The following is a 23496-nucleotide window of genomic DNA, read 5'->3' as shown; positions in this document are numbered from 1 at the left end:
TTCAAGAGGTTCCGGGATAATCTACGTACACCATGTTTGACTTGGAGGTAAATGTAAAGTGACCTTCAATAAAGAAATTAATCAATTAGTTACAGTGTATTGTAAATACTTTTCTTTTAATATATATCGTTGCCGACAAATTGTCGACAACCTTCAAAACAAAAACAAAAAAGAAATTAAAGTAATGGAATGGAAATTGAATTATGATTTTTTCTTATCTTGCCATCTGGTTGGTTGCTAAATTTTTTTTAATTATTTTCTTTACAGGTTCCCCATCCTACAATATGTTAGACAGTTACCAGAGGGAAATTAACCTTCTGGCATTTATTTCTGATTATGATAGGGAACACCTATGATGCAGAGAGACTAGGGCATTTGTTCAGTCTGATAAGCAAAAAAAAACAAAATTTATCGATACCCATACGATACGAGTCGAGTAAATGAATAAGCGGTGGCATTAACACTACTACTGTGCTTCCAAAAAAATATTTTTCTAAACAAAAGAATGAAAGACAAAATAAATTTAAAATGAATTGAAAATAATTAAATTTAGAGTTATATCATATAGACTTGGATCATGAATAAAACCATGGTTCATATAATTAGAATCAGAATTAGTCACTTGAATGTGGAATAAGAATCGAGTGAATTAGTCAGAATCGGCCGAATTGAATCGAAAACTCCGATTTTTTTATTTTTGCAAAAGTTTGTTTTGTACTAAAAAATATTAAAAAGTTGGTAAAAAAAAATAATTTGTCAAAAATTATGGGAAGACAAAAAAATTATAGTCAAATAATGTTGATCCGTAAAAAGAAAGAAAAAAATAAGAAAATTAAGAAAAATAAACCGGAAAAAAAGAGAGTAAATGGAGGTTCAATGAATATTAAAATGGAGAAGAGAAGAAATCTGGACAGAAACATAAGATCTCTCATTCTCTCTCGCTCACTCTATTCGTCCTTGTTCAAAAGAAAAAAAAAAAAAACTCTATTCGTCCTGGCGCACTCTGTGCGTGCCTGCCTAATTAATAATAGAGCCGGCGTCCGGAGCTCAAGAGAAACACAATTAGACTATTAGTCCCACAAGTGTACCATACATAGGATAGAGACCTTTATATATATGAGAAGGATTCTAATGTTTTATGTCTTTCATATCTCATCATATCTCATATTTTATATTTTCGTTTTCAAAGTTCAAATTGTTAATTCGAACCGTTTAACATGATATAAATATTAAAATATGGTTAGGGATGAAATTTTATAACTTTTGAAATTTTTTTACTATTTTTTAAGATGGAAGAAAATGATTGTTTTTTAAACGGTTCAAAAATAATGATTTTGTATCTATTTTAAAAAATAGTAAAAAAAATTCCAAAAAATATAAAACTTCATCTCCATGCATATTTTAGTATAAATATTATGTTGAACGGTTCGGATTGATAATTTAGACTTTAAAAATAAAAATATAAAATATAAAATATGATGAGGTATAAAAAAGACGAGGCATTGGAACCCTTCTCTCTCTCTCTCTATATATATATATATATATAGGAATATGCTAGCATGCTATGCATAGCATAGAGCCCCTCCATGCAATGCCTTGGATTTCCACTTTTCAAAATCCTAACGGTCGATCCGAACCGTTCATCTTGTTCTCTATATTAATATGTGTTTGGGGACCAAATTATATATTTTTTGGAATTTTTTCACTATTTCTTTAGATTCATTGAAAATCGCTGTTTTCAGCAAATCTGGACCATAAAAAACAGCGATTTTCAATAAATCTAAAGAAATAGTAAAAAAATTCCAAAAAATGTAAAATTTGGTCCCCAAAGACATATTAATATGGAGAACAAGATGAACAGTTCAGATCGACCGTTAGGATTTTGAAATGTCGAAATCCAAAGCGTTGCATGGAGGGGCTCTATGCTATACATAGCATACTAGCATATTTCTATATCTATATATATATATATATATATAGAGAGAGAGAGAGAGATAGGCTAATGTGCATTCGAATGTATATGGTCCGAAGTGCTTACGGTCCAAATTTGATTTTTAAAAATCTAAACGGTCGATCTGAACCGTTCATCTTGTTCTCCATATTAATATGTGCTTGGAGACCAAATTTTACATTTTTCTGAATTTTTTTACTATTTATTAAGCCACTTTGAAAATTGCTGATCCAACGGTGGCTGCACAAAACAGTAAAACCGTTGGATCAACGATTTTCAAAGTGGCTTAATAAATAGTAAAAAAATTCAGAAAAATGTAAAATTTGGTCTCCAAGTAAATATTAATATGGAGAACAAGATGAACGGTTCAGATCGACCGTTTGGATTTTGAAAAATCAAATTTGGACCGTAAGCACTTCGGACCATATACATTCGAATGCACATTAGCCTATCTCTCTCTCTATATATATATATATAACCTTTACTCAAATATGTTGCCTTCCTGGATAGATAGGTGTTGAAATGGTCTAGTTTGTTTGGTTTTTAACCGAATCTGATCAGTTCAATTTTTAGTATTGTTCGGTTTTTCTAATTTGGTTTGGTTTATAATTCTTAAAAATGAAAGTACTTGAACCGACCGAACTAAAGGAGGTCAAATCGCATAACTCTAAATTCACAGTTCCCACCCCTCTGTCGCATCGTGCTTCTCAAGTTCCAGCCCCCTTAATCAATTTCTTTTCTCTTTTTTCCCCTCATTCGTATCACGAAGAATCAAAAGTGGCTGGGTAAAAAGCTCAACTGCTCAAGTGATTTCCATCTTTGACAAGGGGGGATGAGATATGTATGCTTTTTAGGTACTTCCTCTTAGGTTCAAGTATCTAATTTGAACTCGTATCTGAGAAGTATCTTCCAATCTGTCCATCAACGACTTATCTCATGTCTGCTTCTTGGAAGCAAAAAGCTAAAGACTATCGATTTCTTGGATTCTTTTTGTTCTTATTTCAACATTGTTGTTTTGGGTTTGCAAATTTTGTAAAACTTTTGTTCTTATTTCAACATTTTTGTCCGAATGACCTCACATTTCAACATTTCAACATTTTTACATTTCTTATTTCAATTTTTTTTGGGTACCAATAGATATTTCGGTTTGAACCGAACAAAACAAAATTTAATTCAATTTATTCAGTTTAATTCTTGATCGGTTGATAGATTTAATTGGTTCAGTTCATTTCTATTTTTGAAAACTGAAAAAAAAATTAATTTAACTATTTTAGTTCAATTTCAACCGACCATTGAAACACACCTATTCGACACCACTCAGAAGAGTCGGATTTCCTTAAAAAAATTAATTGGTTCAGTCAAACTTTTGCGAATCGGGCTTTCGGGCTTAGACAATTCAGATATTTGAAAATCCTGTCCGCAATTGAAGAATCTGTCAAACTGATTTTTTTTTCCTAAAAATTCGTATACTGCATAAGTAATTCAGTCTAAAATCAGTTCGGCTTTGATCGAATAGAGGTGTAACAAGAAAATTTTAATAGGGGCTAAAATTTAAAATACCCAAAATATATTGAGTGGAAATTGAATTCAATATTTTTACAACTACAAAATAAATTTTAACTACTAAGTTGCAAATAAATTTGTGATATTTTACAAGGGTGTTTGAACTATATAAAAGGTTCTAAAACAATAAAATTTAATTAAATTTTAATATATATAACTAAAATTTTAAAATTATTGAAGTTACTTAGCACCCGTATGAATGAATGTAGATGTGCTCCTGATTATGAATAAAATTGTCATATTTATATTTACTTTTACCGGTCTAGAATTGATTTGATTTGGTTTCATTCAATTTTGGTTCAACTCGACTGCTTTTGTAGACTATAATTAAAACTATATCATATTAGCATTATCCCCATATAAATTTATATCTATATATTTACTTTTATCTTTTATCTTTTTCTTTTTTCTTTTTTTGTTTGAAGGTTAGTGGAGAGTTTTCACTAAGATATATATTGATGTTAAAATGTTTTTTTACAAAGGAGTTACCTTGATCCACTGGTCAAAGTAACGGATTAAACAAAAGTTTACACTCCTCAAATAGAGAATAAATTCCAATAATATGAGGAATGCCCCTATTACAGTTACCTTGACCCATTGGCCACAGTACCTCTTGCTTAGCAAAAAAGAGACCTATTGTTTGCTTATCTTTTATAATTATCTTATACAATACGGATTTTTATCCATTCCCTTATTCATTAAGCCAGTAAAATCTTTTTTTTTTTTATCAGTATCTTATAAATTAACTAATTTTATAAAATACCCTTCTTTTGAAAAAAACGACATGTATGGATACATATTTAAGGTCCATATGCAACATGCATGGATTGAACAAAAACGACAAGGATTACTGAAGAAAAAGAAATGACACAAGAAGAAAAAAGAAAATAAATCATAATTGCAAAATACGAAAGAAAGATCACAATTAATGGGTATGAAAACCAAAAGTTTAAATAACGTTTATCACATCATAGCGGACTGATTAAAAAAAACAACGCTATGCCCAAATAGCGCTGCTATAGCGCGGAATAGCGCTGATAGCGCCATAGTTTTTATGGTTTGAAAACGCTATAGCGGCACTATAGCGCGCTATTTAGAACCTTGATGAAAACTAAATTAATTTATGGATAATTATTTGTTCTGAAATTATCTGCAATTCAAAATTCTGTTGAAAGATTTTTGTGATATTAATTGAGTTCGGAAATTTTTACTCTCATCTTTATCTTAAAAAAAATTAATTGTTCTAAAATATTTTTTTTATCATAGTTATTCCTACATGTATGAATGGTCGTCAAAACATTTTTTTTTATTAAGAGGCCGGGTTTGTCAGTTTATTTTATGCCTACATTTATTTTTTTTATTAAGAAGCCGGGTTTGTCAGTTTAATTTTTTTTTATCATAATTATTCCTACATTTATTTTATGCCCATATATTAGAAGTTTGTCAGTTTCTCAACATCCATATTCATATATATTAGCATATGTTCATTAAAAATTAATGTAGACGGGATCGAGGTGTTAATTTTAGAACTAATAGTTATATTTTCACCCATATAGCTGAGCAGATAATTTGACGGTCAATTAATAATTGTTCCAACATTTCTTTTGTAATATTATTAGATCCACAATTTCAAAAATTTGTATATAAATATAACATTTGGTTGGGAATTAATTTGCCTAAGAATTGAATGCTAGACAAATTTCATATATATATATCTCTCAATTATGAGGCAACTTGACCAGTAAAGCAGTCAAGTCAACACGACCTCAACTAACTTTCTAAGACATTGCCATGTGCATGCATGATGCTTTGCTCCTCTTTTTAAAGACTAGATAATTTGTGTTCTTTTCTATCCACCAAACAAAAAAGGCAAAATTAACATCCCGTAAAAGATGAGCACAATATTATGTTCATCCATCCTAATACATCTCCTCTTCCTCCTAGCACTTATTTTGCAATTCCAATTACAATCCACTGCCCAAACATATATGAACATGACACGTGGTGTAGAGCTAAACCCATTGGGCCCTATATCTTCCATGGCTTCTCGCTCCGGGGACTTTGCCTTCGGCTTTCGGCCCATGAACCAAACCCATTTCTTCCTAGCAATTTGGTTCAATGCTACTTCCCCTCAAACAATTATATGGTTTGCGACAACTGAAGGCCACAATCCTGTTACTGTGTCCGCAAAAGCGAGTTTCTTGCTTAATAATGCCGGATCACTAACCCTCACCGACCTCGAAGCAGTCGACTTTCTCGGAAACCCAAGTCCAACAGATGCTGATCATGCAAACCTCAGCGACGAGGGAAACTTCGTCCTCTATGATAAAAATGGCAACCGTCTCTGGCAAAGCTTTTTTCAACCAACTGATACAATTGTCCCGGGCCAATATCTCTCCAATGGCTCTCAGCTCTGGTCCAAGCTCACTGACACTGACTTCTCTAAGGGGCGATTCACCCTAGCGGTCCAACCGGATGGAAATGTAGTTCTCTATCCTTTGTCCCTTCCCAGCTATGACCGCTACCATGCGATCTGGGCCTCAGGCATATATTTTTCTTGTCTCAACATGATGGTTCAACTAGTCTTCCACTCTAACGGCACACTCCAAATCGAGGCATGTGGTGAATCTCAAAATATCACAGGTGCTCCTAGCTTTTCAAGTAATAAATACTATCAACATGCCACACTAGATCCTGACGGTGTCTTTCGGGTGTACATCTATCCGAAGAAGCCTGTTATTAGTGAATGGGCAGTAGTTGGAAAGCAGCTCCTTGACGGTTGTCTCATGTCAACCAATGGGGGGAGCGGGGCATGTGGCTTCAATGCATATTGCAACTCCAGTAATGCAAATCAAACACGTCTAGATTGTGAATGTCCTCCTGGGTACTTGTTTGTTGACCAAGACAGGAAGTACGAGGGCTGCATGCCTGACTTTGCTATGCCAAATTGCAAGGATTACCAAGCTGAAGATTTCGATTTCAGAGAGCTACCCAACACAGATTGGCTGGGAGAGGACTACGAGAACTTCACCTCAAACAATGGTCAAGAGCAGCACTGTATTGACTACTGCTTAAGTGATTGCTTCTGCATGGTTGCGGTGTTCGGAATTGATGGATGCTGGAAGAGACCCCTTCCCCTCCAGTTTGGCCAACACGGTACTTATATCAATCGAACGGCATACATGAAAGTTCCTAAAAAAAATACAAGTTTAATAATTAGAGAGAAGATACATAACAAAAAAATATTACCGAGTAGAGGTGGTTTTATTTTGCTGGGTGGCTTATTACTAGCACTACTTGTTTTGTTAGTTGCAGTGTTATTCCTTGTATGGAAAAAGGCTCATCTGAATTCCAACTTGTTGGCAATAAAACCTAGAGCTTTCACTTACAAGGAGATCCAACATGCCACAAGGGGTTTCCGTGAAGTGCTTGGTCGAGGAACATATGGAATTGTCTATCGAGGATTCATGGAGTTAGAAACACAAGTAGAAATTGCAGTAAAGAAGCTCGAGATAGCTAACGAGGGTGAGCGTGAGTTCAAGAGTGAGGTGTGCTCTATTGGGCAAACAAACCACAAAAACTTGGTGAGAATGATTGGTTTCTGTAATGAAGGCAAACATAGGATGCTCGTATATGAGTACATGAGCAAAGGCTCGCTAGCCAGATTCATTTTCAGTGATATGAAGCTCGGGTGGAATCAACGTGCCCGTATAGCCTTAGGAATTGCCAAGGGACTGCATTACTTGCACGAGGAGTGTAGCTCTCAAATCATTCACTGTGATATAAAGCCCCAAAACATTCTTCTTGATGATAGTTTGGAACCAAAAATATCAGATTTTGGGGTGGCAAAACTCTTAGGAGCAGACCAAACACGAACCAGCACCTTTGTCCGAGGGACGAAGGGCTACCTTGCTCCAGAGTGGTTCAAGGATCCAGAGATCACGTCGAAGGTAGATGTATATAGCTTTGGTATTGTACTACTAGAAATAATATGCTGCAAAAGGAATGTCGAGCGTTGGGCCTTGAGGTGTCTTGAAACCAATTCCTGGGAACAATTGGTGGAAGGTGATGATGAGGCCCGGGCTGACATAGGGAGGGTGGAACTGTTCGTGAGAATAGCCCTTTCTTGTATTCAAGATGACCCCACATTAAGGCCGCCGATGCATGAAGTGGCACACACTCTGGCTGGAGATGTTACTGTTTATGCTTTACCTTCACCAAGTTCTTTGGACTAGTAATTCAAAAATATAAAACCTTATATTATCTGAAGTTTGTGTTGGGTAAGACTATGGCTAGCAGGTACCTTATATTATCTGAAGTTTGTGTTGGCCTCAGTATGCTTTATTGTTTGTCACTTATTTGGTTATTATGTTACTAATTATTAGTCATTAGTTTGTACCCTTTTGTCTAATAGAACATTAGTTTATACCATCTTCTTTTTATTTATTTTTGTGCCATATTAATTTATATATAGAAGTGTTAAATAGGTTTGTATCATATTTTTCGTAGTGCTAGCTGTATCTGTAGCAATAAATTAGCAATTTTTATTTCATTTGATTATATCTATTATATAGGTACTGTTTTAACATTTTTCTTTAAGCGTTTTCCAGTATTTTGGCTGATAAGATTTGTATGTGATTAAGATATAGCGTTGAACTTGTCTTAATTAAATTTGGTTCCTTCGTTACTTTTAAATAATAAGATAGATGAACAACATATACCTCGATGGAATGCGAATTAATCTCTCTCTATTTAAAAAACTTAGTAGCGGCTACCAAGATTTTGATAATTATTTGTTTTGTTTTTGAAGAATTTGGCAATGACTGGCAATGTTATATTATATTTAAAAAAAAACATCCTTTTATTATCATAAAAGGCATATCATCCTCTCTCTGTTTTATTTTTTTTTCCTGAGTTTTACAATGTTGCCATAGGGTGGAGTTTTTGTCCAAAACCTTATTCAAAGCCCGACCTAAACCATTTCGTGTCAAAATTCGCTTGGAAGTTTAGATTCACAGAGCCATTTAAATTTAAGTTCTAAATCTGTTGTACAAATTTTAACGCATGTCAGAGGGTATAAGACCAACTTCAGATAAAGTTTGTTCACAGCCCTTTGGACAAAATCCGTTCCCATTCCCATATATGCAATTGGAAGCAGAGTTGAAATTATCGAGTTAGAGAGTTTCCTAATTGTCCACAATTGTTCAAAATTAAAACTTACAACATAATTAGAGAATTTCCTAAAAAAAATATAATTACAGAGATACTGTTTTTTGGCAATGGAGAATATTTATTACAGAACTTCTAATGTTAAATATTCCTTTAATTAAAGGTGCAAATTTTAGGTGTATGATCCATATATTGAGAATATTTATTTTCAACAGATAATTTCATTTCTTCAAGTACCTGTTCAACATAAGATACATTGGAAAAAATAGATACAACAAATATTTTGTACACTCCTAAAAAATGCACAGTAATATGACATACATTCAAGAAAATTTTATCGACCTTCAAGTCCAGTAACAGTTAACTCATAATTACTTGTGCTGTAGAAAATTTCAGGTGCAATTCTAGTAGATAGCACAGGTTTGTTCGGCTCAGGTAAGCTACACCCTTCATTTGATAACATTGAAACAACGGTTGACATGGTTGGTCTATCATCGGCACACTCTTGCACACACAGAAGGCCCACATGAACAAACCTCACTATCTCAGATGCATCACATGTTGAGCTATCTATTGTTTCATCTACTAAATTTATGATGCTTCCTTCTTGCCACAGCTGCCATGCCTAGAAAGATGTAAGATGATATATAAATTGGTGCAGGGTTTGTCATGATCAGTTAATAAAGAGTGATTGTAATGTATGACACTCAAGTGTACTATACTAATTAATGTGGAAACTGTCAAGATAATTAAATCCTTAAGTGTACTAATGCAATGTGTATTGCACAAAGTAACATATGGTCTACTCGTGTGGGACAGTGGGAGTATGGCGCGGGTTTTCAACTGAAGTTAAATAGTGAAGGGTAAAAGATTTTTATTTATTTTTTACTTGTATATATTGATGCCTCAATAACTTTTTCAGGACCATTTGGTAAAAATTGTTGAGCATGCAAAATTTAAACTTTTTTAGCGTTTAAAATTAAAGTTTGCTATTTCTTGTTGGGAAACGTTTGTTATATATGTGTGTGTGTGTGACTTCAATTTCCAACCTTTTTCCGCTTTGCATTAGGTGTAAGGCTGATTTTTAATCCATAAAATTGAGAAACCCAATTTAGTAAAGTTCTTATTCATTATAATAAATCTGCTTTGTATGGTTTCCCGTAAGCCCATAATTCATCACTTTCCTGTCCAATGCACTGATGATGAAAAAAAGTATATAGTAGAAGAAAAGAAAACGGAGGTAAACAGAAGGCAAAAATAAATAAATGAGAGAAACTAGTGACATATAGTAACAGAGGAACTGTGAAGATTAATGGCCATGCTGATATGTGATTGGGAATCTTGTTACTACTTTTCCATATGAGAATGGCACATGTATATTTAGTAATGCATGCTTATAATCTAATCACACTAAAACTAAATGAGTTTTGGTGAAGTATTTATATATATTTTTTTAAATTGCAGTAACTTCTAAAACAGAACCCTGATTTTTTTGGCATGCCTCAAAGCTCAATGGCTTCGGAGCTCTTTCAGGGTATAGAATGTTTTATTATATATGATGATGAATTATATTTTGTAACCAGCTGTAAAATTATTGCACAAATATACTCACATATGTAAGAAGGTTGTGATCTCCTTGGTTCCTTTTTCCAGATATTATCTCAAGCAGCAAAACTCCAAAGCTGTAGACGTCTGATTTCACTGAAATTTTTCCTTCCATAGCATACTCAGGAGACATGTACCCACTATGAAAAATAAAATAAAAAAATAATTTTTTTATGAAAATAGAATAATAAAAGTAAAGAGCTAACTATCCTATTTGAAAATGAAGAAATATGCATCAGGCAGCACAGAGAAAAAAAAGTATAGGTCTCTACCGTGTGCCTACAACTCTTTCGGTATTCATCTCATTTTGCTCTTGTTTGAACAAGCGTGCAATGCCGAAATCTGAAATTTTAAGGGTCATTTCTCCATCCAAAAGAATATTTGCAGCTTTTAAATCCCTATGAATTATATTAAATCTGGAGTCCTGGTGAAGATAGAGAATCCCTCTTGAAATTCCGGTGACTATTTCCAGCCTAGTTCTCCAACTTAGCAATTCTCGGTTCACTTTATCTGTTTCCAAGCAGGTTTAACTAATTAAACATTTATCACATGATTATACAAATTACAACTACTAACTGCAATTTAAGAATGAAATCATCATTTGGAATGTCATTTTTTTCCCAAAATTCGTGATATACTTTTTCTGAAGTTGGGAAGACTATCAAATTGCACATCCATGCATGTGATGAATATAAATTAATTTTTATAAGCTAAATTCTAAATGTGTATAGCTTGCACCTACGAACCAACATTCTTTAGTGAGATATTAAATCTGTTTCAAGGGCTGGGAGAGGAGAAAATTGTGGACATTGCGTACCAAAAATGAAGAAATCTAAGCTCTTGTTGGGCATGAACTCATAGATAAGCACTCTCTCAGTGCCATGAATGCAACAACCAAGAAGTCTGACCAGGTTTCGGTGTTGTAGCTTTGCAATGAGCTTGACCTCATTCATAAATTCATTTAGACCTTGTGATGAACCCTTTGAGAGCCTCTTCACTGCAATCTCTTCACCACTCGGTAGCTCACCCTGTTGGGATGACCAAGTGATTATTTTATCCATTAGTTGCTGAACAATATCAAGAGTGAATCTCACTGGCATTGGATTCTCTTCTTCTTCTTCTTCTTCTTTTTTTTTTTTTGCAATTTTGTTTTTAAGAAAACAAAGACAATATTTTTTAATTTCTATGTTGTACCTGTAGTAAATAAAAAATTTAGAATTTTGTCCAGAAAGTTTCCATGATATAACCTTTATGCCAAATTGAGATTTTGTTAAGGGTAAATCATCAAATGGTCAGTTTGCAATTTGCCAGTACGAGTGCCCTAGAATGAGTCTCCGGTTTGCTGGAGAACTGAGGCTCATTGGAGAGAGGGAGATTGCTAAATGGACTAGATTTACTTGAAATAGAAGGTTACTTGAGGGAGAGGGCTTTCTTAGACTGAGAAAATTTGATTCTGTGTAAAGGATTTGCAACAGAATGTTTACCAGAAAGTGGGGTTTCTCATAAACGTGGTTTTTGTTGGAAGTGTGAATTTGAATGAATTATTTGAACCTGAGGCACGGCTGTTTGCAGGGATTCACTTGATTGACTTTTCACTGCGATTTCTTGGCCACAAGGCAATTGACCCTGTTTCGTGAGTGCCATTTGATTTTAATAGCACAAGGACTGGAAGATGTTTTTAAAAAGGTGAATAACTGATAGTTTGTTTGCATTATTATTGTTTCTTTTTTTATTTTTTTTTCAAATTATAATTTTTAAATAATAAGCAATTACATAAAAAGGTGAATCATGAGTATATCTTCAGAACAAATATGTGAGCCTAATACAAATAGCAACGAGTACCTTGTAGACGCTGCCAAATCCACCTTCTCCTAATTTATTTGTACTTGAAAAGTTATCTGTCACTTGTAAAATCAAATCCATGTCAAAGACTGGGAGATCTGTTCCCTTGAATGATTCATTTAGCACCGAATACTTCGGGTTTTTATCTGTGATAGAAGATATGGCAGCATAAATAACAAAAATATCTGAAAGAAAATCTCATTTGGATCTACATTCTCTGTTATAAATGGGTCAGGTTGGTTAACTTTCATTGAGATTGTTAATCCAATTTTCTATAGTCGGGTTACACAATTTTCAGTGGGTTTCATGTCAGATATAAATCATTCAGTCATGTTAGACGGTGGGGTTTTGTGAGTTCAGTGGGTTTAATCTAAAAAAATATTTCTAAAAAATATAAGAACCAATAAGTTGGATAAAGTTTATTTTGGAGACAATTAATATAGTACAGATAGTTTATTTTGAAAAATTAAAGTTAACATTATCCACAAAATTTCTTTAACAATAGTGACATAATTTCTATAATAATAATACTATTTTAGTTATGTATAAGAAACTTTTCTTAAGAAAAATATTGTACTGTGGTCGGGTTGGGTTTACTGACTTTACTCAACTGTCAAGATATATATCCAAGATTTATTTGCCGGATTTATCAAAATACAATCCATATCTAAGCAACCAAGTTCTATAATTTTTTCGGGTCAAGTTGGTTGGGTTAGAAGAGTCAGATTAATCAGCTGTGACTTAAATCACTATAGTTACCTTGTTTTGTATTTCTCATCTTTTTCCTCCGTAGTAGACATACAATTGAAGATAATAGGAGCACTAATATTATGCTACTTGATATTATTTCAATAGTTACTGTCCTCCGTATTCTATGATTTATACCTACATTGAAAGACAGTACTTTCTTAAAATCTAAATTGGAATGTGATTTTCTTTTTTTCTGATATCAAAGAAAAATGCATCAAAACATATCTTCTGAAACTCTTATTGACTGAAACTTACTATTAACATAGTTGTTATTGCCAAAACAGAACTGTGATTTCTTAACAAGAAAAGAAATTCTTAAAAGAATTAATTCAAGTTATGAATCTATGTGGAAAATGAAAATAAAAGGGAAACTCACCAAGCTCAGACTTTGAAACCTTCACATAAAGAACTTGTCCACCACCAGTGTACTTCGTATCAGTAAGTACAGTTTGCCACATAACACACCCGCTCCCTTGTCCCATGATATCCAAGGGGGCATATGCCATACATGAACAATTCATCAAGCATCTGCTCCTGCACTCCTTAACAGTGATGCTTGCATCCACAGTTGCATTATGCGAATATGGTACCTCTACTCCTTCAATTACATAAAACCCATCAATATTAGCACTACAACCCAAAGGTACCATGCGTTTGCACCCACCTGAAGTGTTCCTCATGTACCACTCCATTGGTGACAGTGGCTCAAATCCTCTCAGACAATTACAGGATTGCATATCATCTCGCTGGCAAATACTGAAAGGCCCACATCTTGCGAATTGGCTGCACTCATCTTTTGTTTTTGACCAGAACAAGTTCCAGGTCTGATGAGGTTGATCCCAAACAAAACGTTGAATTATACCAGTTTCGTTCAGCACTACTCGGGCCAAGGTCGAGGTTGACTTGGCTACAAATCCATATGACACCTCATCTTGATCCCACACAAATAAGAATTTAAACATGTCTTGATAAGATAACATCTGGGGTCCCCCGCTAAAATATTCTCCATTCCAAATACCAGAACGGCTAAATATCTGCGAACGGTCCCATGTAATAATCTCAGGAGCACCTTCAGTGTCCATCTCAAACCTGTAGTTACCTTTTGATGGGTCATTGCAGCTTTTCCAGGAAGAGAGTGATGTCTCAAAGCCAGTCTTCAACTTTTTGCCAACTTTCATGCCGGAAAGCAATGTATTAGTTGGGTGATCAAAACTTTGCCATATGATACTATTGATTGTTTGATCTTTCAGTATAAGATTTCCAGAATCATTCAGCTCCAATATTGGACTGAAATTATTGGCATCACTTGAGGAGTTAGAGCTAGATGACCATACTGTCCTTCCTGTTGAATCATATAACATTATTGACCCTCTCTTATGTAAGGTTAGTGTGCCAGAGGTGTTGTTCAAGGGACAATCTCTGTTTGCGACCCATACGACAGTGTCTGGCGAGACTGTGAACCATATACCCACGAAACGATTTCTGGATGAACCAGGGCTGAAGAACCCGAGCTCAAATACGAAGTTTGGTGAGGCAAGAGTCTCTCCATCTGTAAGGTTTTGAGCACTCAGTAAGGGATCGATTGGGATGGCAAAAGGTGAGAAAGGAAGGAGAAAGAGAGTAATTGTGGATATTTTAAAAATCATCTCTTTGTTCATCTCTTCTAGTACCAAAATCAAGGATAATTAAATGGAGTTTTAAGGCAATGCGTATGCTGTCGATCTGGATATATAATGTAGGGAAAGAAGTACAAGCCTTCTCTTTGTTCACCACTTCTAAAACCAAAATTAAGGATAATTTAATTAATTGGAGTGTTCAGGTAGTGGACTAGTGGGTACGCTGTCGATTCGAATATATAATGCAGGAAATAAATGCGAACCTTCTCAAGGAGCAGGGAAAGGAATGCAATGCTTTCAAGTGCTAGGTTCTAGGCAGCGTTGTAAATAATGATATGCGCTAATCCGACGGACAAAGTAGCTGCAATCATTTAATCGGTATGCAACTCAATAATCAAAATTTAATCAAAACTTTATGGACAATTTTGTGTTTTCATTAAAATTATATGCATATACTCATAATTTATTAAAAATAATTAATTTAATTTATCAAACTTATCAAATAAACTTAGTTTAACTTAATTCCTTGTTAATTAATAAAGTTTCATGAAATTGTCATTTAGTAAAAATCGTAATAAGATAAGACAAAATATAGTGCATATAACGAATAAATGCAGAAAAAAGAATAACAACTAATCGACCGTATAAATAAAAAACAGACGATTAATTGAGCTGTTTAAACGGAAAACGACCAATTAATCGGATAGAGCTTTGAGTTCAGTTTTGTATTTTTTTTTTTTTTTGTGGGAAACCGAACGTGAATTTCAATTTCATTTCCTTCCAAACCGAAGTTGGAGTTAAGTTATATACTCTCTGAATTTTCTGTGGTATTGCATCAGAAGAGTATTCCAAACTAGATTCAAACTCAATATCGAATTTAATGTTCGGTTTTCAAAATTTAATACTGAAGATAAAAGTTTGGTAGTGATAGTTTTTCTACAACCTTTGTAATCAAGTTGGTTTGCCGTTTTTTTATTGTTTTGTGATTGTTTCAAAAAAAAAAAATCAAAACACAATATTACCGCGTCCATTTTCAAGACCAAACTAAGACGGGATGCACATAACAACAAAACAGTGGATCACCATTCAACTGTGGTACCATGCCAGCCAATAGGATCACAATTTCGAAGTGTGATTCTGTTAAAAATATAATTTATTTAGAAATGGGATTAAATTGTTTTTTGTAAGAGATGGTACAGAAAAATTTTGGTGAAATGGAAATTGAGTTATGATTTTTTTTTCTTGCTATCTTGTTGGTTGTTAATTTTTTTTTCTTTTCACTAAATAAGGGATAAATCATCTTTACAGGCCCTAGCTCCATTCTACACGTTAGACAGTTGACCGAATAGAACCTTTCTGGAATTGGTTTCTGATTTTGATAGGGACTTCCTCCGAAATTTTTATTTTTACTATCTTTAAAAAAAAAAAATCCTTTTTTTTTTTTTTTTTTTTTTTTTTTGACAAAAGTGGGTATAACGGTTATACCAATGGTACACAAATGGTACCAGTCATCCAAAACAAGGATATATCAGAAAGTTAAAGCAATCGTGAGGCTTTCTACATAGCTCTGGAACTAACAAAAGAAAGCATAACCAGCTAAACAGTTTGCTAAAGAAGAAGTATCTAAAAAATTACAAAACCGATTTTTAATGCAAATCACAGACAGAAATTAGTCAAAGCATTTAAAACACTTGGATTTAGCCAAAGCATTTCTGAGAATTCCATAAATATCAGGATCAACTGTGATCCCTTTATTGGAACGCATTTTAAAACTGCCGTCATTTGTAGTAATACCCTAAAAAAAAGTTTTTAATGAAAATACCCTCGATTTTTTTTTTTTTAAATTGCCCCAACCGCCCCCATAGAGCGTCCCCATAAGGGGCGGTCCACTCCTTTTTTTTTTTTAGTTACTTAATATTTTAATTTAAATAATTCTGTGGAGTTTTAGTTTTCTTATTTAGGGTGTATACTAAAAAATAAGACATTTAATATATTTATGAGTGATATCGTAACTGTTTATAACTTTGACTTGATTTGTCAGTTTGATATCACAAGTCTAAAGATAACTTTAATTAAGGATTTGACATTGATTCTTAATAATTTATTTTATTAAAATATACACAAGCAAATATGGTTATATTGCCTCAATTACCTTCAACTACATAAATATAACCATTATTCTTTTTTATTCCAAACAAGATGCTTTCGATGATTTTTGAATCATAAATATAACCATAATTCATGAAAAACATCAACAAAAAAGTTTAGAACAAGATTGTGAAATCTAAGAGGAGACGGTTTTGAATTTTGAAAAAAAAAATTACCGTGTAAAGAACATATATTGAACAATCATAGATAATTTCAATGATCTTTGAATAATAAATGAAACCGTAATCCATTAAAAAAATAAACAAACACTCACAATAATTAGTAAATGTACTTTAAAGATATGGTTGTTTAGAGAGCATGGGTGTGTCATCTTTGTTTTGACGTCATCGATGTTTTGACAATAATAAAGTTATGACCGTTTAGAGAGCATGGGTGTGTCATTAATGTTTTAGCAATGAAACATCGATGCACTTCTGCAGTCGTTAAACTGGACATAAAGCATCGGTGCGTTATCAGTGTTTTTGCACGGAAGCATCGTTTTAAAAAAAAAAAAACTTTAAACAACCATAACTTTGGTTAGAAAAGTCAGATTTATGCGTATGACCATAATTCGGAAAGGGGGGACGAGATAGATCCGAATTTTGTCCCTGGCATCGACGGAATCAGAATTATTTAAATAAAAATATTAAAATCTCTAAAAAAAGAAAAAAAAAACGAGTGGACCACCCCCTATATCGACGGAATCCGAATTTTGAACCATAAAGGGAGGAATCCCGGGCATCGACGGAATCAGAATTGCAAGAAAACACCGTTTAGTGCCTCAAAAATTCAGTTTAAGTTTTCTATCAACGGTGGATATACAACGACCGGTGTTAGTTTTTTCAAAAACCTAAGAGATTATTCAAGAATTACTCATATAATTATTTTAAAATATATTTACTATTTATTGGGTGCGTTTGATTATTCAAGCAAATGGTATATGTTGACAATATTCAAATAATCCAATTATTCTTTCTCTCGCTCTCCAATTATTCTCTAAAAAAAAAAGTTGCATCATTGAGGCAATGTAACAATATTTCCTTGTGTATGTTTGAATAAAATAAATTATTAAGAATCAAGGTCAAGTCCTTAATTAGTGTTATCTTTAGATTTGTGATATCAAACTGACAAATCAAGTCAAAGTTATAAAGAGTTATGACATTACTCATAAACATATCAAATGTCTTATTTTTTAGCCTACACCATAAACAAGAAAACTAAAACTCCACAAAATTATTTAAATAAAAATATTAAGATCTCTCTAAAAAAAAAAAAGGAGTGGACTGCCTCTATAGAGGGTGGTCAGGTCTTTAGAGTGGACCGCCCCTACAGGGGGCGGTTGGGGCAATTTAAAAAAAAAATCGAGAGTATTTTCATTAAAAAAAATTTAGGGTATTAATAAAAATGACGGTTAAAACTACGACAATTTTATTTGAGAAAAGGTTTTCGTCCACACTGTTTTGTCCACCATCTGTCCACAACGCTAATATAACGAACTGCCAACTATATCCAACCTTCCTTTTATAAAAGGGACGCTAATCTCTCTTTTCGCTCTCTCTCTCTCTTAACAGAAGCAAAACTTCTTTCTCTCTTTCCAATCTCTCTTTCTCTCTTCACAAAAGATTCTCCTCTCCTCAACTCCTTCCCTCCGACGACCTCTCCTTTTTGAAGGGTTCTTGATCGTGCAAATCCGAACGGCCTCTTCTCCTACAGTTCATTTTTCAATGGCAACACCACTACTCACCGCTCACCGGCGCCACTACTCGTTGGCACTTTTTTCTCTCCGACGGACTTCTCCGGCATCTCTCTTAGATTCCAATAGAGAGAGACGATCTAAGAGAGGCGATCTGGAGAAGCGATCTGGTGGAGAGAGATGAGAGCAAGGTGATCTGGAGAAGAGAGATAAGAGCGAGGCGATCTGGAGCATAATCAGGTTATTTTACAGTATTCACTTAGTAGTTTTACAATATACATCTTGTGATTTTACAGTCCTTGTATTGATTTGAATTGATAATCATGATTTCCTTACTTCTATTGAAGTTTCATTTGAATTGATGTAGTCTCAGGTGTGTATGTATTATATGAACATTGATTTGAATTTTAATTGTATCATTTATTGTTCAATAACGAATCTCGCATTATCTGATGGTCTGATTTGAAATGCATAGTTCGTTTTCTTTATGTCGTTGTTTTGAATTGTCTGATGTACGAAATTACATGATTCTATATTTTATTTTACAGCATTCGATTTCACCTTCGAAAGAAGAACACGATGGGATTTTGTCGTCTCTGAAGTAGTCAATTAACATATACCACTTCAGATCTGGTAAAATATGTAGAGTATTTTTACGAGATATAGTTCACGTTTTTACATGATATATGCATTATTTTGTAGTATCTATTATTATTGATGTTTACAGGTTTACATTATATAGTTCACAATTTTACATGATATAGTTCACTGTTTTAGATGATATATATAGTGTTTTATAGGATATAGTTCACAGTTTTACAGTACCTACATGTAATAAATTCAATTTGTTACATTGTTTATTTTATTTGTATGCAGGATGATATCTCGAAAGAACATGTGGTTTTGAGATGAGGCTTCTTACTCATCCCAACAATGTTTATAGGAGGTTGTTAATGTAGAAGTTTTATTTTTTCATAGTTTGTTTGATGCTATTTTGGATGTTGAATGATATACATATGTTTGGTATTGTGTGATGAATATTATGGATGTATTGAACAGATGCTGTTGAACTGATGTGTTTTGTTGAGCAATTGTGTATTACAGTTTGGAATTATTATATTTGTAGTTAAGATGTGTCATTTTACAGTATTGAGCTATTGTTGTTTTTATTTTGTGATTTTTTCTTTTAAATGTTCTGGATGTTGTATACATGCAATTGATTTATAGTTTAGATATAGTAATTTTACAGTACTGGTTTTTGTAGGTTGTATGTTTTGTTCTTATAGTTTAAGTTGACAATTTTATAGTATTGAAATTTTGTATTTTTTATATTTTGTTTTATCGTTTTCATCTGCTTATTTTACATTATTGAAATTTTATAGTTTTTACGTTTTGTTTTCACAGTTTAAGTTGACAATTTTACAGTACTGAAAATTGATATTTTTTTAATTTTATTTAATCATTTTCATCTGCTAATTTTACATTGTTAAAAATTTATAGTTTTTACGTGTTGTTTTTACAGTTTAACTTGAAATTTTTACCATATTGAAAATTGATATTCTTTAAAATTATATTTTATCGTTTTCATCTGTGAATTTTGCATGTCTGTAATTTTATAGTTTATACATTTTATTTTTATAGGTAAAGTAGTCAATTTTACAGTATTCAATATTTTGATGATTTATTTGTGTGTTCATTAAATCGAGAAAAAATAATAAAAAATAATTAATCGAAAAATTTAATTTTGTCTTTGTATCACTTTTTTTTATCAAAATAACTGCTAACTAACATTAACTGCCAATAACTTCCTAAAACTGCAATATCCGAAAGTACAATTTTTTTGTCCTGTAGTGCAAGTTGCAACTTGTTTTTAACTATCATGGGACCACTTCAAATAGTTGCTGGATGTTTTGTGATTAACTGATATATTTTATGTGATATATTGTATAATTATACAGCATGTAGAAATAATTTTACAGTATTTGCTCAAGTTAAAATTGGAGACAAATGGTGGACTTGTTTTTCTCCGAAGTAATTATTATTTCAATTGATCTTGAACTGTTTTATATATTTAAGTAGGGCCCACCTTGATTAACACGAAATTCAAGAAAGAGATAGTATTTATTTCTTAGAAAATGTTGAACATGCAGATGAGAACAAAGTAAAACGTTAGGTTCTGATTGACTTGTACTGTTGTACACGAAATATCTAGTCACGGCACGGCACGTGGTCACGCAAGTCACGTGTAATTATAACAGTTAGATCTTGAACAAATGGTGAATTCTAAATTATGATTAAATAGTCATGTGAGTTATGCGAATCACGTTTAATCACGACATGTTTGAGCAAAGTGTGACTCACGTAGCGTGATCATTTGAGTGCTGTGATCACTCATTGATATTTTAATCACGGCACTGCACGACAAGTAAAACATTAACTTAGTCATAGTACGACACGAGACCAAAATCACGACACGGTACGAAACGACAATTTGTTTCAACTCTACCCTTAGACATACATTTCAACTGTCATCTGACGTACGTAATGGCTAGACAGGAAATGAATAGAGTCGCAATTTCAAGCTGCAATTTTGATAAAATTGGAATTCGGTAGGAAATTGGTTATTGTGTTTTTTTTTTTTTTGAAATGGCAAAAATAAAAATTTCGGGGGACTTTCTGATTAGATTACAACTATTTTGTGCTATGCTGAATGCGAGTGGCTAAATATAGTCCAAGAAAATGACATCTTTGACCAATTCATTTCTTCTATATGAGTCCATTATAGCGAGAAAATTTATTGACTGGTGCAAGTGGTCAAGCCATTGGGAAAGTGGTTATGTGCATGGGTGGGTCTTAGATTGAAGTGGGGGTGAACTAGTCTAGGGGTGTCAATGGTATGAAAAATACCATTACAAAAAAATTAGGTATGGATAGGGGTGTCAATGGGTGAACTAGTCTAGCTGTCTAGGGGTCTTATTGTATTGGATAAAATGGATATGGGCAAATTTTTTTTTTTTTCATTAGTTTATTAGATATGGATATAGATAAAAAAAATTTGTTAACTAAATAGATAAAAATATGGGTAATGACTATTTCGTACTATTATTTTATAGAGTAATTATAAAATCTAAATATATATTCAATTCAATTTCCAACCCATTACCCACCTAAATATATATTCGTGTTTCTTAATTTTTTTTTTATAAAAACAATTTAGTTGGAATTAATTGCACATTTATTTTTATTTTTTTATTAGAAATGTAATTACATATGTGTAAAGTTTTTGATGTTTAATTTGTAAAATGTAATAAAACTAATTCTTATATTAGTATTATTTATTATTCACCCGTTACCGTTTTGTTACTCGATAATATTAACGGGTAAAAAAATAATAATAATAAATAACATCAACTTTTAATATATATGAATAATATATAAATAAAGTTAATTTAATAGATATGAATATGAAAATGATCCGTACATCATCCATTGATAACCCTAGGGTGAACAAATTGATTTAGAGTAAAGATGTTGTCTCCCTTGAATATGTCATCTATCTGTCTCTCTAACAATCTTTCTTTTTTGTTCCTCCACGTGGTCAAAACCCACCCTCTTCAATCTTCTTTTAGAAAGAAAAAAAAAATTCAACATAACTCAAAACCCACCCTGTTCTTCTCCTCTACTGCTCACCACCAGCTACCCACGCCGACGGTTGTGATGGCGATCGAGATCCGGCGAGGGGAGCGTGGTGCACCGTCGAGATCCGGCGAGGAGAGCGTGGTGCACCGTCGAGATCCGGCGAGGAGAGCGTGGTGCACCGTCGAGATCTGGCGGGGAGAGTATGGTGCACCCTTGGAGGGGCTTCATGCTAAGCCCAGCGAAGGTTGTCAAGAGTGCAACATATGGATACTTCATTAGTTAGATATGAATATCTTATCAGTTAGATATGCATAGTTCATGTTGTTAGATATGACTACTTCATATTTACATTAATTAGTTATAAATACTTCATTAGTTAGATATGAATACTTTATTTGTTAGATATGCATACTTCATGTTAGATATGAATACTTTTTGGAAGAGGTGGAGTGAGAGAGATGAATCTGACTTTTGAATGTTGAATTGTATAAATTATTTCAAACATGTATAAATACTTCGTTTGTTAGATATGCATTCATGTTATTAGATATGAATATTTCTTAGAAGAGGTGTTCAAGAAGAAGGGTCTGACTTTGAATTGTATAAATTATTTCAAACATGTATGAATACTTCATTAGTTAGATATGAATACTTCATTTGTTAGATATGCATTCATGTTATTATATATGAATATTTCTTAGAAGAGGTGTTCAAGAAAAAAGGTCTAACTTTGAATTTTGAATTGTACAAATTATTTCAAACATGTATGAATACTTCGTTTATTTAGATATGAATACTTCTTTAGTTAGATATGAATAATATATAAATTCGCTGTAGTGGTCCCAATTTTGACAAATGTCGCTTTCAGCCGGTTGCGGTTCCCAATCCAGGCTGTCACAAGACGTCAACGGTCCCCCTGGTTGTTACTGGTCCCCTCCAGCTTGTGTTTACATATGACGAATAGTTCTGATAATAAGTATGAATACTATACATTCGTAGGTATGAATACTATATGTTTTGACTATTAACTCAGAGGATAAATACCCCCATATCAGATGTTGGAGTCAGTTAGTGGTCCCCTGTCGAAAGTTGTTTGTCCTTTAGTGCGGGGAACGTTTAGGGAACTAATATGAGATACTGTTAGTCGTTCCCATTGATTTAATAAACTTCTCACGAAGACCACCTAATTTACTTCCAAGTCCAGTTCACCAGTTCATTGATTTTAACTTCTGTATTTAGTCCATTCACATCTTCTTAGTCAAAAGTAGAAAGCGATTTACCAGGCTACCACCTTGTTGAGTGCGTATCCGCCCAGGTACCTGAGGTGCAATTTAAAGATATGAACACATCCTCTTAGTCAAAAGTAGAAAGCGACCTACCACCTTGTTGAGGAAGCCAATCTGCTTTTTTTTCATAAGAAAAGGAAGATCCTTCTATTCTCCGATTCAAACCGTTCAAAATTGATTAAACAACTTTAATTAGATTTTTTTTTATATCAATATAATATACTAAAACAAATC

General features: G+C 33.1%; 2 protein-coding genes and 1 pseudogene across 3 annotated transcripts in view; 1 reads left to right on the top strand and 2 right to left on the bottom strand.

Moving 5' to 3' along the window:
- The window catches only part of LOC144561518 (receptor-like serine/threonine-protein kinase SD1-8), a 50347-nt pseudogene extending 35692 nt beyond the window's left edge, over window positions 1-14655 (bottom strand). The window contains exon 1 of the transcript XR_013513876.1: window positions 13257-14655. The product of XR_013513876.1 is annotated as a receptor-like serine/threonine-protein kinase SD1-8 (transcript). The remainder of the gene's footprint in view (window positions 1-13256) is intronic.
- On the top strand, window positions 5325-7884 carry LOC144561519 (G-type lectin S-receptor-like serine/threonine-protein kinase LECRK4). The gene has a single exon (XM_078310487.1). It carries the CDS (start codon window positions 5407-5409, stop codon window positions 7747-7749), a length of 2343 nt encoding a protein of 780 aa, XP_078166613.1. The 5' UTR covers window positions 5325-5406; the 3' UTR covers window positions 7750-7884.
- The window catches only part of LOC144561517 (receptor-like serine/threonine-protein kinase SD1-8), a 59832-nt gene continuing 45255 nt past the window's right edge, over window positions 8920-23496 (bottom strand). Inside the window, exon 8 of the mRNA XM_078310485.1 lies at window positions 8920-8973. The gene's annotated coding sequence lies outside the window, so the exon portion shown is untranslated. The remainder of the gene's footprint in view (window positions 8974-23496) is intronic.

This window comes from Carex rostrata, chromosome 11, assembly GCF_964058835.1.
Source record: "Carex rostrata chromosome 11, lpCarRost1.2, whole genome shotgun sequence".
Lineage (NCBI taxonomy): Eukaryota > Viridiplantae > Streptophyta > Magnoliopsida > Poales > Cyperaceae > Carex > Carex rostrata.
The sequence above is the reverse complement of the archived record's forward strand: the minus strand, read 5'-3'. Positions and strand labels throughout refer to the sequence as shown.